Source organism: Eretmochelys imbricata, chromosome 7, assembly GCF_965152235.1.
Source record: "Eretmochelys imbricata isolate rEreImb1 chromosome 7, rEreImb1.hap1, whole genome shotgun sequence".
NCBI lineage: Eukaryota > Metazoa > Chordata > Testudines > Cheloniidae > Eretmochelys > Eretmochelys imbricata.
In genome coordinates, this window is record NC_135578.1 from 25,228,647 (window position 1) to 25,242,989 (window position 14,343).

The window sequence follows — 14,343 nt, forward strand, 5'->3', positions numbered from 1 at the left end:
TTTTAGAATTAAATTTCTCTTAATTTTTCTTAAATTAGTCATGAGTTAAAGATGAGTTAGTCATGAATTAAGTGATTAGGACATGCAGAAAAATGAAACAAAGATATGGATGGATGGATGGATCCAGGGATGGATTTTAAAGCAGAAAGCTTCAATTTTAATATATTAGTATATATACCACTGTGCAATCTGACCGCCCCCCAGTTCCTTTTCTACAACCTTCGGTCTGAGATGGAATCCACAGCAAAGCCTACTTGTCCTTTTTGACCTGTTAGATAGTGCCTTGTCTGTTAGTTTTAGTGTAGTTTCAATAGTTCTTTCTTTTTGATCTCTCCCTATATGTATATATATATTTGCTTTTTTGCTTTTATGTCTTCTAACCTCCCCATCAGTTTTTTTTTTCTTGCTTCCTGCCTTTCCCCACCACGGAGCTTTTTCCTCACCCTTATGCCTGGCTCTCCTAGGTTTAAGAGGTGTGTAACTTGCCAGATTGCCTTCCTGGTAATGGACAGTCACCCACAGTGCATTCACTGCCTGGGAGAGGGACACATCCCGCAAAAGTGTGCTTATTGCCACGACCGCAATACAAGGGCCAGAAAAGACCAGGACATTTGGTTGCGACTTCTCCTCCTGGAGAAATCACTACATCCACCATTGGACCCTGGCCCAGACACTACCCCTCTATGGCCCTCACGCTCCACTGGGTCATCTACTGACCTTCATTTGCCTCATCCTTCTAAAAGGAAGTCTTCTCTTCCTTGCTCTGATGGGAAAAAAAACAGGCTCCCTCATCACCTGCTGAGACACCGCCTGCCAGAACGCCATTCCCTGCAAAGTTGGTTGCCTCGACATCCTCGGATATGGGACATAGCTCCAGGGCCCATCTGAGTACCTCCGGTACCAGTGCTCACGAAACATCTAAAGACCCTAACGGGGCAGATCTCCAGCCCTTAGTGCCATCTCTTGGTGTTAGAGACAGAGACATAAGACTTTTGAAACTGGTGCCAACTGTGCCAATCAGATCTGCCTGCTGGTGCCGATGTCCTTTTCTGTACTGAGCAAGCCCTTGGCACCAAGCAAGTCTGCCGCACTGAGCAAGCCCTTGGCTCCGAGCAAGTCTGCTGCACTGAGCAAGCCCTCGGTACCAAGCAAATCTTCAACTCCTTCTGCTGGCTGCTCAGGAGAATGTACTCTCCCTCAGCACTGATGCATGTGCCAGTGAGAATGATGCTCTTCCCTCCTTCCCAAGAGTTTAGATACCCCAAAGACCTATCTGTCTCTGATGTACCTGAGTCACCACTTCTCAGACATGACATCCCTCCACTTCCATCCTCTTTGCCAGAAATCACACCACTCTACCCTTTCCCCTCCAAGGATGAGACTTCCTTTCCCTAGTGACGCAGAGGAGGAAGAGGAGTACTCCATCCCACCCTCACACTTGAGACAGGCTCAAAGTCCTCCTCTCTACACACTACTCACAACCCACCATTGGACAAGGGCCCTGGTATGGACCACAGTGGATGCAGCCCCACGTGCAACTCCCTCAGCATTGGCCATGCTGAGGTCCTTGGGCCATGTACAGAGCACAGTTTAAGAAGCCTCCCACGGACCAAAATCAGAGGCCTTCACCTTTGCCTTCTCCATTGATCTCTTGACCACCAGAGCCTGAGCCTTTCCCTATGGTGGATGAGGAGGAAGAACAAGAGGAGAAAATTCCACCACCACTCCATTTAACCTCATCAGGAGAAGAAGAGGAGATCATTCCTCCACCCGCTACAGCTGACGACTTCAAAAATTTCCAGGAGTTATTTTGCAGGGTTGCAGACTCCCTCCACATTCCTTTGGAGGAGGTGAAGGACCAATAAAATAAGCTGCTTGACATCCTGCCTACATCCTCCTCAAAAATAGTCCTCCCTATCAATGAGGCCCTTCTCGATCCTTCCAAGGTGCTCTGGCAGACCCCAGCATCCATCCCAACGACTTGCAAGCAGATGGACAAAAAATATTGTGTTCCCACAAAGGACTTTGAATTTCTGTTTTCTCACTCCACCCCAAATTCCTTGGTTGTCAATGTCGTGCAAGAAAAAGGACACCAATACCAACCTCGACATGCCCACCATGATAGAGGCTGGAAACGATGGACCTGTTTGGATGCAAAGCTTATTCACCTGCTACTCTCCTGTTCCATTTATCCAATTACAATGTTGTCATGGCCAAGTATAATTACACCAACTACTCTAAAATACAGGAATTCTGTCAGGACCTTCTTGATGACAAAAAAGAACAACAGGCACAGAAATGTGAAGGGCACATCTTGGTCCATACAGCTTTGCAAGTCTCTTTGGACTCTGTGGATACCTCTGCCTGTTCCATCACAACTGCCATTGTCATGAGATGGGCATCATGGCTGCACTCTCAGGCTTTCCAAAGGAGATACAAACCACCATTGAAGACCTACCCTTTGAGGGCTCCAAATTATTCATGGTGTGTACAGATAACTCCCTACAGTCCCTTAAGGACTCCCAAGCAACTCTTCGTTCTCTGGGCATTTACACTCCAGCGCCAAAGAAACGCCCCGGGAAGTATCAACTTCCTCTATGATCCCCAACACTGCAATATGCTCCCCAGTGACAATATGATACCCAGCAACACTGACAGAAGCCCCTTACCAAACGCAAACATGCGACTCCACAGGGGGCTACTTTTCATGCACCTCCAATCAAACAACAATTTTGAAGTTGTGGTCAAGGCCATCCCCTGAGAAGCCATCCCCTGTTTCAGTCACATCAACCGTCTTTCATATCCCACCAGTTTGGTGAATACCTAACCCCTTTCTTTCCATCATGGCGGCTCGTTACCTCAGACAAGTGGGTTCTGGAGATCATTAGGAAAGGATACTCCATCCCCTTCCTAGCTATCCCACCCCAACACATTCCCTCCCTGTCTCTCTTCAGGGACACTTCTGACACTCGTCCTACAAGACAAAATAAATCATCTTCTGTGACTAGGAGCTATAGAACCAGTCCTGTCCCAGCACAGAGTGAAGGGTTTTTACTCTCATTACTTTCTGGTCCAAAAGAAATCCAACAAGGGAAGCCAATCCTAGACCTTCAAAACCTAAATAAGTTTGTCAAACTGCAATGCTTCAAGATTGTTACCCTCTACACCATTATCCCAGCACTGGAGCAGGAGGATTGGTTCTCAGTCCTCGACCTCCAAGACACGTATTTTCATATCACAATACACCCTGCCCACAGACAGTTACTCCAGTTCATCATGAGGACCAATCACTATCAGTACAAGGTATTGCCCTTCTGACTGTCAGCAGCATCTCATGTGTTCCCCAACGTCCTTGCAGTCATCGCTGCCTGCCTACACAAAGAGGGTGTTGTCGCCTTTCCATACTTGGATGACTGTGTCCTCAAGGCCCCATCAAAAGCCGACCATCTTCGCACCATCCGTATTACAATGGACCTTTTTTTGAGCCTCAGCCTTTATGTAAACTTGGAGAAATCTACACTGACAGCAGTACAATGTTTAGAGTTTATCGGGGAACAACTGGATATCATACAAGCTTCAGCCTTCCTCCCAGCTCACAGATTCTTGACTACAGTTGATCTTGTATCCAAGGTCAGAACCTGCCCCCAGATCTCAGCCAGGACATGTCCCCAGCTACTCTGCCATATTGTGGTAGCCACCTTCATGGTAAAACACACAGGTTTACACATGTATTGCCTTCAGCTGTGGCTGCATACAGTCTATGTCTATCACAGACACCGCCTGCATGAACTCCTTTCCATGTCTATAATGGTCAAGGACTCACTACTCTGGTGGACTCAGCTCAAAAATGTTTGTGTCAGTATTCCTTTCCTTCAACCAGCACCATCCATGAGTCATCCTTGTTCGATTGGGGAGCGCACCTTCTCAATCACACAATTGAGGGCAGATGGTCTTTCACTGAATCCACCCCGCACATCAACCTCCTATAGCTACAGTCCGCAATGCCTGACAACACTTTCTCCCATTGATCGCACATTGCACCATTAGAGTCATGACTGACAATATCACCTGCATGTTTTACATCAACAAGCAAGGCAGAGTGAGAGCCCCTCTTTATGCTCAGAGGCACTAAAATTTTAGAACTGGTGTATCCAACATGGCATCACCATCTGAGCCTCATATCTCCCTGGATGCCAGAACACCACTGGGGACTCACTGAGCAGGTGATTCTCCCATGATCACGAGTGGGAACTGGATGCATGAGCCCTTCAGCACATCTTCAACCGCTGGGGATTCCCCACTATAGACCTCTTTGACACATCAGAAAATGCCCACTGCCTTCAATTCTGCTTGAGAATGGGACTGGGGCACGGATCCCTGGGAGATGCATTCTTCATGGTATGGTATGCTCTGCTAATCTATGCCTTTCCTCCCTTTCCCCCTCTGTCTCGTGTACTCCAGGGTCCAAACAGCCGTATAGCTCTGACCTGGCCACAACAAGTCTGGTATACTTAGTTCCTTTGCATGACAGTATGCTCTCCGATCTCTCTTCACCTACCTCCATGCATCCTTTCTCAGGATGCAGGTCGCATCATCCTTCCCAATGCACAGCTGCTCCACCTGAAAGCATGACTCCTCCATGGTTCCAAGATTCGGAAATAACCTGTTCAGAAGCAGTTAAACAAGTATTCTTGAAGAGGAGACGTGACGTAACATGACTAGAAGCACATAGATTCCAATGCTGGTGTGCCTCCTATCAGGCTAACACAATGAATGCTCCATTACCACTTATCCTGGAATATATTTTACATCTTAAATAGTTGGGATTATCCACCAGCTCCATACATGTGTATTTGGCAGCTATCACAACCTTTCACTGCCACATAGATGGCCGCTCCATTTTCAACCACCCACTCACAAAACATTTCCTACAGGGCCTCCAAAATCTTTACCCTCACATACTGGATGCAACCCCTGCTTGGGACCCTGGCCTCTTTCCATGCTGTCTTACAAGACCTCCATTCAAACCAATAGCAACATGTTCCTACATTCACTTATCTATGATAGCATTTCTTGTCGCTATCATCTCTGCCCAACATGTTGGTGAAATTGGAGCCCTTATGGCATACCCCCCGTGTACAGTTTTTCATAAAGACAAGGTTAAGCTATGTCCATGTCCAAAATTTTTACCTACGGTACCATCCTCTTTCCATCTCAATCAATCTATCTACCTTCCTTGCTTCTTTGCAAAGCCTCACAGCAACCAACAGGAGACAGCATTGCTTATTCTGTATGTCAGATGAGCATTAGCTTTCTACTTGGACAGAACTAAACCTTTCCAAAGATCATCATGCTTATTCCACACAACAGCCAAAAGATCCAAAGGTCCAGCCATCTCTAAGCAATGCCTTTCAAAGTGTATCTCTCAATGTTTACATCTGTCCTACCAACTACACAAATGACAGCTTCCTCCTGGAACTAGACCACATTCCAACCGCTCGCTCTCCTCCTCTATTGCTTTCCTCAATAATGTTCCAATAATTTACATTTGCAAAGTGGCCACATGGGCATCAGCAGACACTTTTGTCTGTCACTATGCCATTACTCAGGATGCATCAGCAGATACTCTACTAGGATGCACTGTCCTATCATCTGCAGTAAATGCCGCTCCAAAGCCCCAGCCTTCCAATTACGGGCACTGCTTTCTAGTCACCTGCAGTGGAGCACCCATAGGGACATCACTCAAAGAAGAAGAGAAGGTTACTCACCCTGTGCAGTAACTGTGGTTGTTCAAGGTGTGTGTCCCTATGGGTGCTCCACTACCCACCCTCCTCCCCTCTGCCTTGGAGCTGAAACATAAATTCTGCAACAAAGAAGGAACTGGGAGGCGGTTCAACCAGTGCTATATATACATCCTGCTCATGGTGTGAGATGGGGAAGGTGAGCATGTGCAGTCCAACGAGCACTGCTGATGAAGATCTCCCATCCCAGGCTCAGGAGGTGCTGCCGCACCTACAGTGGAGCACCCATAGGGACACACATCTCGAACAACCTGTTACTGCACAGGGTGAGTAACCTTCTCTTAACATACCATACACTCCTTTCTCAAACACTAGGTATACATTTGGGTCCTGTTCAGGGTTAAATGGCCTCCATACCAAAAAACTAAACATTAAGGTTAGCCCTCTTCTGCCTAACCCCTGGGATTCAGCCCTTCTCTGAGTCCTCTCACCCTTCCCCCATGAAGGGGAATGATGGTAGGTTTGAAGGATCTCTCAGTCTATGAGGTCTTAAGGTCTCCCCTTCTTCTTCCAGGCTAATAGGGTCTCCCACTCATGATTGCCTCTGGGAGGTGACCCGTTTGAGTTGCTCACCCACAGTGAACATGAGTCATAAATTGCAATGGAATTACAAACTCCACCTGTAAACATACAGTTTTTAAATTCCTGCCCTTACTCCTTATTTACTTAAAACTAGGCCTTCTTGTCAATCTGGTCTCATGGGACAAATTCCTTCCTGATCCCATAAACTGACCATCAGTCAGACCCACAGCATCTTGGAAACAGTTGAAATTATACCTCCATTACAGGGCAGGGATAGTGGGGCAGCAACTGCAGCAAGGTGGCTGCCGCAAACCCTGACGATTTCACATGCAGGAAGGGGAGAGGTCATGAGAGATTATCAGCTCTCTTTCCCACTCTCCCAGTTTATGGCAGCAGGGAGAGGCAGAGAAATCTCTCCACCCCCTCCCTTATCCCTCAGTGGACAATTTCCATATGTGTTCTAGGTGAGGTGGGGGTGGAGCAAAGGCTTACCCCTCCCTTTCCTTCTCTCTCTTCCCCTCAGGAACTCTGGGTTGTCTGTACCCTGCAGGTCTAATCAAACTTCCTCCCCTCCCCTGAGATGGAAGGTGAATTATCTTCTTATATCAACAATTTCTGGAGTTTTGATAGTGACAGCTGGAATTTTCAAAGGGGCATAAGAGAGTTAAGTGTCTAAATCCTATTGACTTTCAAAGGGAGTTGAGCACCTAAGTCACTGAAAAATCCCAGCTGGCATTTCTAAACTTCCTATTTCTGGTGGGTAAAATTCACACTAGTGTCAAAATCATGCACAAGACCCTCTGAACTATTTACTCCTGATCTTAAAAACTTTAACAGAGCAGAATTATGGTTACAGTGTAGACACAATGAAGTGTATTTCAGACTATGCATTTCTTTGTCAGTAAGGTCCCTCTACTTTGCGAGCCTGATTCTACTTTTAGTTACACCTCTGCAACCCCATTAATTTTAAGTGCATCTTTATTTCAGTGGGGTTGTAGGAGTGTCTAACTAAGAATAAAATTTAACACGCATTTTTAACATTTTTGTGTTTTTAGTGGTTTACATGTATTTACAAGTAGAGCAGATTTGTTCAGTATTTCATTTTTAGTTTAATTGGGTGTATGTTTTATTTACTATTTTGCTTTTGATTGACTAATGTAAATTTTTATTCTTTTTTGCAAAGACCATTGCTTTTTGTGGGACCAACAGGTACTGGGAAGTCTGTATATGTGAAGGATAAGTTAATGAACAACTTGGAAAAGGAAAGATACTTTCCATTCTTCATTAATTTTTCAGCACGGACCAGTGCCAATCAGATCCAGGTTGGTAGGAACAGCTGGTTTACATTAATTAAAATGAGATTATATAGACAGAGATGTAAATGTACTTGGAATTTGTTCAGTGGATAAGATTTGGCTCTGTCATTTCAAGATACTTTTATTGTGATATTTTTATAGTATGGTTCCTGGAATGTCAATGAAATGTTGTTTAAAAACAAAATATCAGCATAGACTCAATTTACTTTACTCTGGCCCTCGAATTCACATCTCCTTTTAGTCTCATAGAGCCTGTGTTTGCTGATCTTCAGGGCATAGTGTAGAGCCCATCTGCTCACTGAGGTTGTTGCCTTAGGGCTAGTCTACACTGGCAACGCTAAAGCGCTGCCATTGCAGCACTTTAACGTGATTTGTGTGATCGCAGCAGAGCGCTGGGAGAGAGGTCTCCCAGCGCTCTAAAAAACCCACCTCCAGGAGGGGTGTAGCTACCAGCGCTGGGAGCACGGCTTCCAGCGCTGGGGCACTGTCTACACTGACACTTTACAGCGCTGAAACTTACTGCGCTCAGGGGGGTGTTTTTTTTCACAACACTGAGCGAGAAAGTTGCAGCGCTGTAAATTGCCAGTGTAGACAAACCCTTAGTGGATAAGCATATAGCTTGGTTTAATTGGGGTTAAGCCTCCTAATGTTTATTTGATATTTGTCAACAAATCTTTGTGGTTTTATTTCATTTGTGTATATGTGTTCAGAGACGTAAGCTGGACTTGATTTTAGAAATCTAAGATAAATAAATAAAAATTCTCTGCTTTGGAAAAGAATATAAAGTAATAAAAAAGTTCCAGAAATGATTTATTATGATTCAACAAAGCTAACCCTTATCATTAAGAATGAGGATGTGGCTAAATGGCGTATTAGTGAAATTGGGGGTTTTGGTTGGGTTTTTTTTTTAATTTTTAAAACAACCTGATGTTTAAATTTGCTTTGCTTTTTTTGATATCACACTCCAAAAATTGTAATAAACACCTGGAAGTTTCAACATTTATTGCTCTAGTATCAAAGAATACACTAAGATGTTACCTGCTCACTGGCTTTCATAGCTAAGTTTTTATGTATATAGTTTCTCAAAATAAGCATTTTGTAAGCACAAAAACTCAGGAGGATGTGTGCAATCTACATTTGACCAGACAAAATGAATGGTTACTGTAATCATCTAACTGTAGTACTTGATTTATATACCCAAATGCTACCCAGTTTTTGGTTATGCAGATGCTTTGGTTTTGATCCCACAAAGGGATTTGCTTGTGCAAACTTTTCTGCCTGATGCCAGTGCAAATGGATCTCATCAGGGTTCTTTGGTTTGAAAATTGTAAGTACGATTACAAAGGTGGGTGACCAGTTTTGTAGAAATTTGTACCATATGTTTTCTCTGTTGTTTAATATATTAAATGTTTTTTGTAATTGCAGTGTGTTGAAATCCTACATAAATCTGGAGTAATTTTCCTGTTAGTGGATAGTTCTTCTTTTTCCTCTTAAAGAAATTTTTCCCATAGTCCAAATTTCCCTTTGTTGTTCACCGAGATAGTACTATATCTCTGCTGTGAGTGGTTTCCTTGACACCATCAAATTAAGGACCTGATCCTGTAATTAAATATGAGTAGACGTACCATTGTGATTCTGTGAGGGTGTAGCAGTATGGTCACCCACAAAGAGCAAATTGTAAGATTAAGGCCAGGAAAGTTTTAGGGCTCAATCTTCTGAGGTGCTGAGCCCTGACATAGTGGAGCATTTAAGCATATGCTCAACTTTCAGCAGATAAGTAGGACCACTAAAATCAGGAGGAAGCAAACTTGAAATCAGAAATAAATTAAAACACATTATAATTTTTTTCATTTTAGTAAGCTCACCAAATAACAAGACAAAGAGGAATACAAAAAGTTAATATTCATATCTGTATTTTCCAATTCTGCATTTTCTTAATTATTAAAGCCATGAACTGTTTCAGTACACTATTTATATTCCATTATGTAATATAGTTGGGCTGCATATTAAATCAATGCTTTAAATAGTCCCATTTTGTTTTTTAGAACATTATTATGGCGAGACTGGACAAAAGACGCAAAGGAGTATTTGGCCCTCCTATGGGAAAAAAGTGTGTCATCTTTGTAGATGATATGAATATGCCTGCATTGGAGAAATATGGAGCTCAGCCTCCTATTGAACTTTTAAGACAGTTTTCTGACCATGGAATTTGGTAACTATTCAAGAGAGATCTAAAACTTACAGAAAATTAGTGGATAATTTTGCCATTATCATTATTTATTAACTTCAATTTAATTTTCAGACTTGTTCTCTTAAAAATAAATGCTATTTTTATTTTTTTATAACATTGTCATTTTAAAATTATTTACATTTTAAATAATCCTTATTTTGCTTTTTAGTCATACATCATAAGTGATTTTTTTTTTAATTTAGGAGATTGATTTTCAGCTTATTTTTAGCAGGTCCATGACTTCTTGCCATTACTGAGTAGAGTTTCTATACACAATATAGATTTTCTTTCTTTTCCTATTTCTGCAGATGCCATTGTTTCTCTTCTTTTGTTGTTGTTGTGACTTTTTGTTTTTTTTCTCTCCAGTTTTAGTCCCACTTTTGTATTTATTTTCCCCACCATTCCTTCTCTCAGAGTGACCTTCCAGACCTAACAGGGTTGTGACCATTGAAGTTGCAATGGCATTTAATGAATTCAGCAAATGAAATCAGTGATTTGTGCTGTTGTCTGAAATCCAGTTGTTGAATCAGTTAATCTTAAATTTCATCTGCCAGTTAATCATGGCTTCCAGGATTCTCTTAAATTTATAGATAGTGTAAAATAGTTGGAACATGTGGCCTGAAAAGAGGGCCTGAACGTTGAGTCCAACCTTGCTACAGATCTAGTGACTGTACTCCTAATAGCCATTAATCTTTCCTGTTAAGGACTTGCTCAATTTTTTAAAATATGGCCATGTTAGTCGTTCCTAGTGACTAGAGCAGTGCAAAATGTTTTGGATGAAACTTTTCTTGGCGAAAAATTGGAAATAGAAATAGAATATCAGAGTTGGAAGGGACCTCAGGAGGTCATCTAGTCCAACCCCCTGCTCAAAGCAGGACCAATCCCCAATTTTTGCCCCAGATCCCTAAATGGCCCCCTAAAGGTTTGAACTCACAACCCTGGGTTTAGTAGGCCAGTGCTCAAACCACTAAGCAAATGCAGATTCAGAACAACCAAAACATTTAATTAATTTGTGTACATTTTGCTGAATGGTTTCAAAATTAAATGTTTTGATCTTTTTTTAATTCAAAATGACTTCTCACTTAGAAATTTTCTTTAATTTTATTTTAAAATATCTTGATATCTGTACAAAATATTTCGTTTTTGGTAGAGCAAAACAATTTTTTCAGACCTGCCAGCAATTTTAAAAATTAGCAATCTGTACAACTCTCTTATTAGTGTACTTATCAGAGGTGTTTTGAAAGCTATTGGTGGGCAAATATTGTAAAAAATCTTCAAAGATTTGCTAAAAATTTTAATGAATTTGCTCCAGCATGTACACGATCCCTTTATGATTGTTTTTATTCCCAAAAGAATAAATGCAAACTTAGTGCTTGAAATTAAAATTCAGTTTTGGTGAATACCTATGCATCAAACTTTGATAATTACTATGAGGAGTCTGGTGGCACCTTAAATATGAACAGATTTATTTGGGCATAATCCTCATTGTTTTTGCGGATACAGACTAACACAGCTACCCCTCTGATATTTGATAATGACTGTCCATGTCACACAAATGTTTGTAGAAAACGATGTGTGATGTGACTCATCTGACTAATCATAATGAAGCAACACAACTTGGATGGCAAATATCAAGTATTGAATACTTACAGCATACTGTCTGCAATATATCCACAAAGATGAAAATACTTTTAAAACTTCTATAAATTAGAAGCCATCTGCTCATGAATATTCTACAAACAGAAATTGTTATATATTACTTGCTCAGTTCTAGTGAAAACTTTTTTGCCAGAATAATTTTGCCTTCAATTTCCCTTTTTTAGCCTGTCCATGAGTCCTGGGTTTTATAAATTAATTCAAAAAAAGGTTATCCAGCTCTACCCACAATATCTAATTTTAGTGTTTTGAAGACTTCTATTACTATCTTCCTTAGCTGTCTCATTTCCAGCGAGTACACTCATAGTGTTTCTGGACTTTCTCTGCAAATTAATCTCCTCCAGTTCTTTTAATTCTGTACAAATATAAGGCATGGAAAATTTTGGAACTTCAGAAAGAAAGTTCAGAGATACTTTTTTGTTTCTTTTTCAGAGCATTAATTTTAACTGTTTAAAGAATCCACTTATAACTGATTTGGATCATAAATTTTGAAGAAAGTAAATAAAGAAAATTAGTAGATCTTTAAGGACCATGAATTCATAAATAATTGTTTGTTTCTATACTAATTTGTTGGTTAAATATGTCATCATGTATAGTGCAAAACAATGTATTTTAAATTCACGTGGTTAAACTGCTACATATTGGCCTAATTGTTTCAAATTTGTAAGTATTTAAATGCTCCAACATAAGCTTTGAAGTTAATGTTCTTTCAAGATAAAATAAAAGTGTAAACTCATTGAGGCAGGTACCCATCAACTCTATTGGTCTATGCTATAACTGGCATTGTATAAATAACAACAGATGTAGGCAAAGTTCACACTTCTACGCTGATGTATTATTTCAGTCTACCTGATTGTGTAAATAAAAGTGCCCTTTTACTATATGAAGACTAACTTTCCAACCAGGAGGCCTAGAAATATGTGTTTTTAAATTAAAAAAACCCTTACGTTTTAGGGAATATAGCAAAAGGAAGAACCTAAATCCCCCAGCATTTTCATCCCTGCAGGTATCTGTTGCTCTTGAATACAGGAAGTATAACCCTCCAGTTGACATTGTCATTAGCTATTATTTATTTGTGTTATCAGAGCTTCTAGAAGCCCTAATCATGGACCAGGACTCTATTGTGCTAGGTCTGTATAAACACAGAACAAAAAAAATTATCCCTGTCCCTGAGAGCTTACAATCTATCTATTAGTTGTTGTCACACAAAACTGTGGGATGGGATGGAATTGTGAATCCCAGATTAAAACTAATGATTTGGGCCTCAATGCTTCAAAGCAAAACATGTGGGTCCTTGACCCCACGTAAAGCTCCACTGAAGTCAACTCAAGGGTTCATGTGCATTGCTGTCTTTGTAGAATTGAGGCCTAAGGTATCATATCTAAAAAATTCTGTAGTGCAGATGTAACAGACTACTTGCATTAGGACTGATTTGTTGTATCTGTAATTGTCTAAATATCATATTGTAATTTGTTTTGAAGGTACGACTTAAAGGACACAAATAAAATTACACTGGTTGACATACAGCTGATAGCTGCTATGGGACCTCCAGGAGGTGGGAGGAATCCTGTTACGTCTCGTTTTCTGCGACACTTCAACATTTGCACCATTAACTCCTTTAGTGATGAAACTATGGTCCGTATCTTCTCTACCATAGTAGCTTTCTACCTTAGGAATAACGAATTTGCTCCTGAATTCTTCACAATTGGAAACCAAATTGTCAGTGGCACAATGGAGGTAAGAAACAAATACTTTCCTGAAAGTTCTATTTTCTATTACTTGGTGAAGTTCTATGGGTTCCAGATTGATTTAACTGATGATATTAGAGTTTGGGAAGTCTAGTCCCCATTACTATTTTCAAAGTATAGACAATTCAACGGCATCTATTTATATTAAGTTAACTTATTTTTATGGGTAAAGCTTTATTTTGCTGGAAACTTATGTGTCAGTGTGGGTACCACTATCGGTACACATCACACTTCATGTCTGCAAGATTGGAGTCTTTCCAATAGCAGTGTCCTTTGGGGCTGCACCTCCACCTAGTGCCTGCTTGTGCTCCCGTGCAAGGGCGTAAGGGCGGAGTGTCCACAGCTGTCCCTCAGTTTCCTTGTATTGCCTATGGAGGCATGATGGAATCTAGCAATGTCCAATCTGCTACTCCTTAATATTGGCTAATTCTTCTACTCATTCTGCTTTACTGGACAATCATCTTCCTTTCCTAGTAGGAAATTGCATCAGAGGTCAGCAGGTAACTCACTGGAGAGTCTGGGCAGCTTTTCTTTTAGAGCTGAGTCACAGCCTCACTATGACTAGCAGTGGACACCATGTGAGCCAGTCATGCCCTTATGGCATGCCACCATAGCCCTTTTAGGCATACTGGGGACCATTGTCTCAAGCTTCCAGAAGATGGTCCCCATTTCACTCCAGGAAATGGAGGAGATCAAATTCTCAGACAACATTCCTGGCCAGACCACTGACACCAGGCAGAACGGAGTATCTGGTGCAGTCAGATGGGACCAGGAGAATGACACTATGCTCCCTCACTTCCAAAAGACTTTTCTTGTCATCATCACCAGACAAAGTGATTGTTCTCATACCGACCCTGGCTGATTGCAAAGCTTTCCAAGAGCTGTTGTTGAGGATAGCAGATATGTTGGACATCAAGATTTTGGTGATACAGGAGAAGCCCCATAAATTGTTCAACATCCTGACTGCATTAGACTCTGCTAGAATTGCCCTCCTGATAAATGATAAATACACAACCCAACTGAAGATCTATGGAAGAAAGCTACCACCATTCCTGACACAACGAAAAGGG

The 14,343-nt window shown here is 41.4% G+C and overlaps 1 protein-coding gene across 1 annotated transcript in view; it reads left to right on the forward strand.

Annotated features, from left to right (window-relative positions):
- The window catches only part of DNAH12 (dynein axonemal heavy chain 12), a 169,013-nt gene that overhangs the window by 66,134 nt on the left and 88,536 nt on the right, over positions 1–14,343 (forward strand). The window contains exons 37-39 of the mRNA XM_077821355.1: positions 7,507–7,645; positions 9,685–9,851; positions 13,007–13,262. Coding sequence (XP_077677481.1) covers positions 7,507–7,645; positions 9,685–9,851; positions 13,007–13,262 — 562 coding nt within the window. The remainder of the gene's footprint in view (positions 1–7,506; positions 7,646–9,684; positions 9,852–13,006; positions 13,263–14,343) is intronic.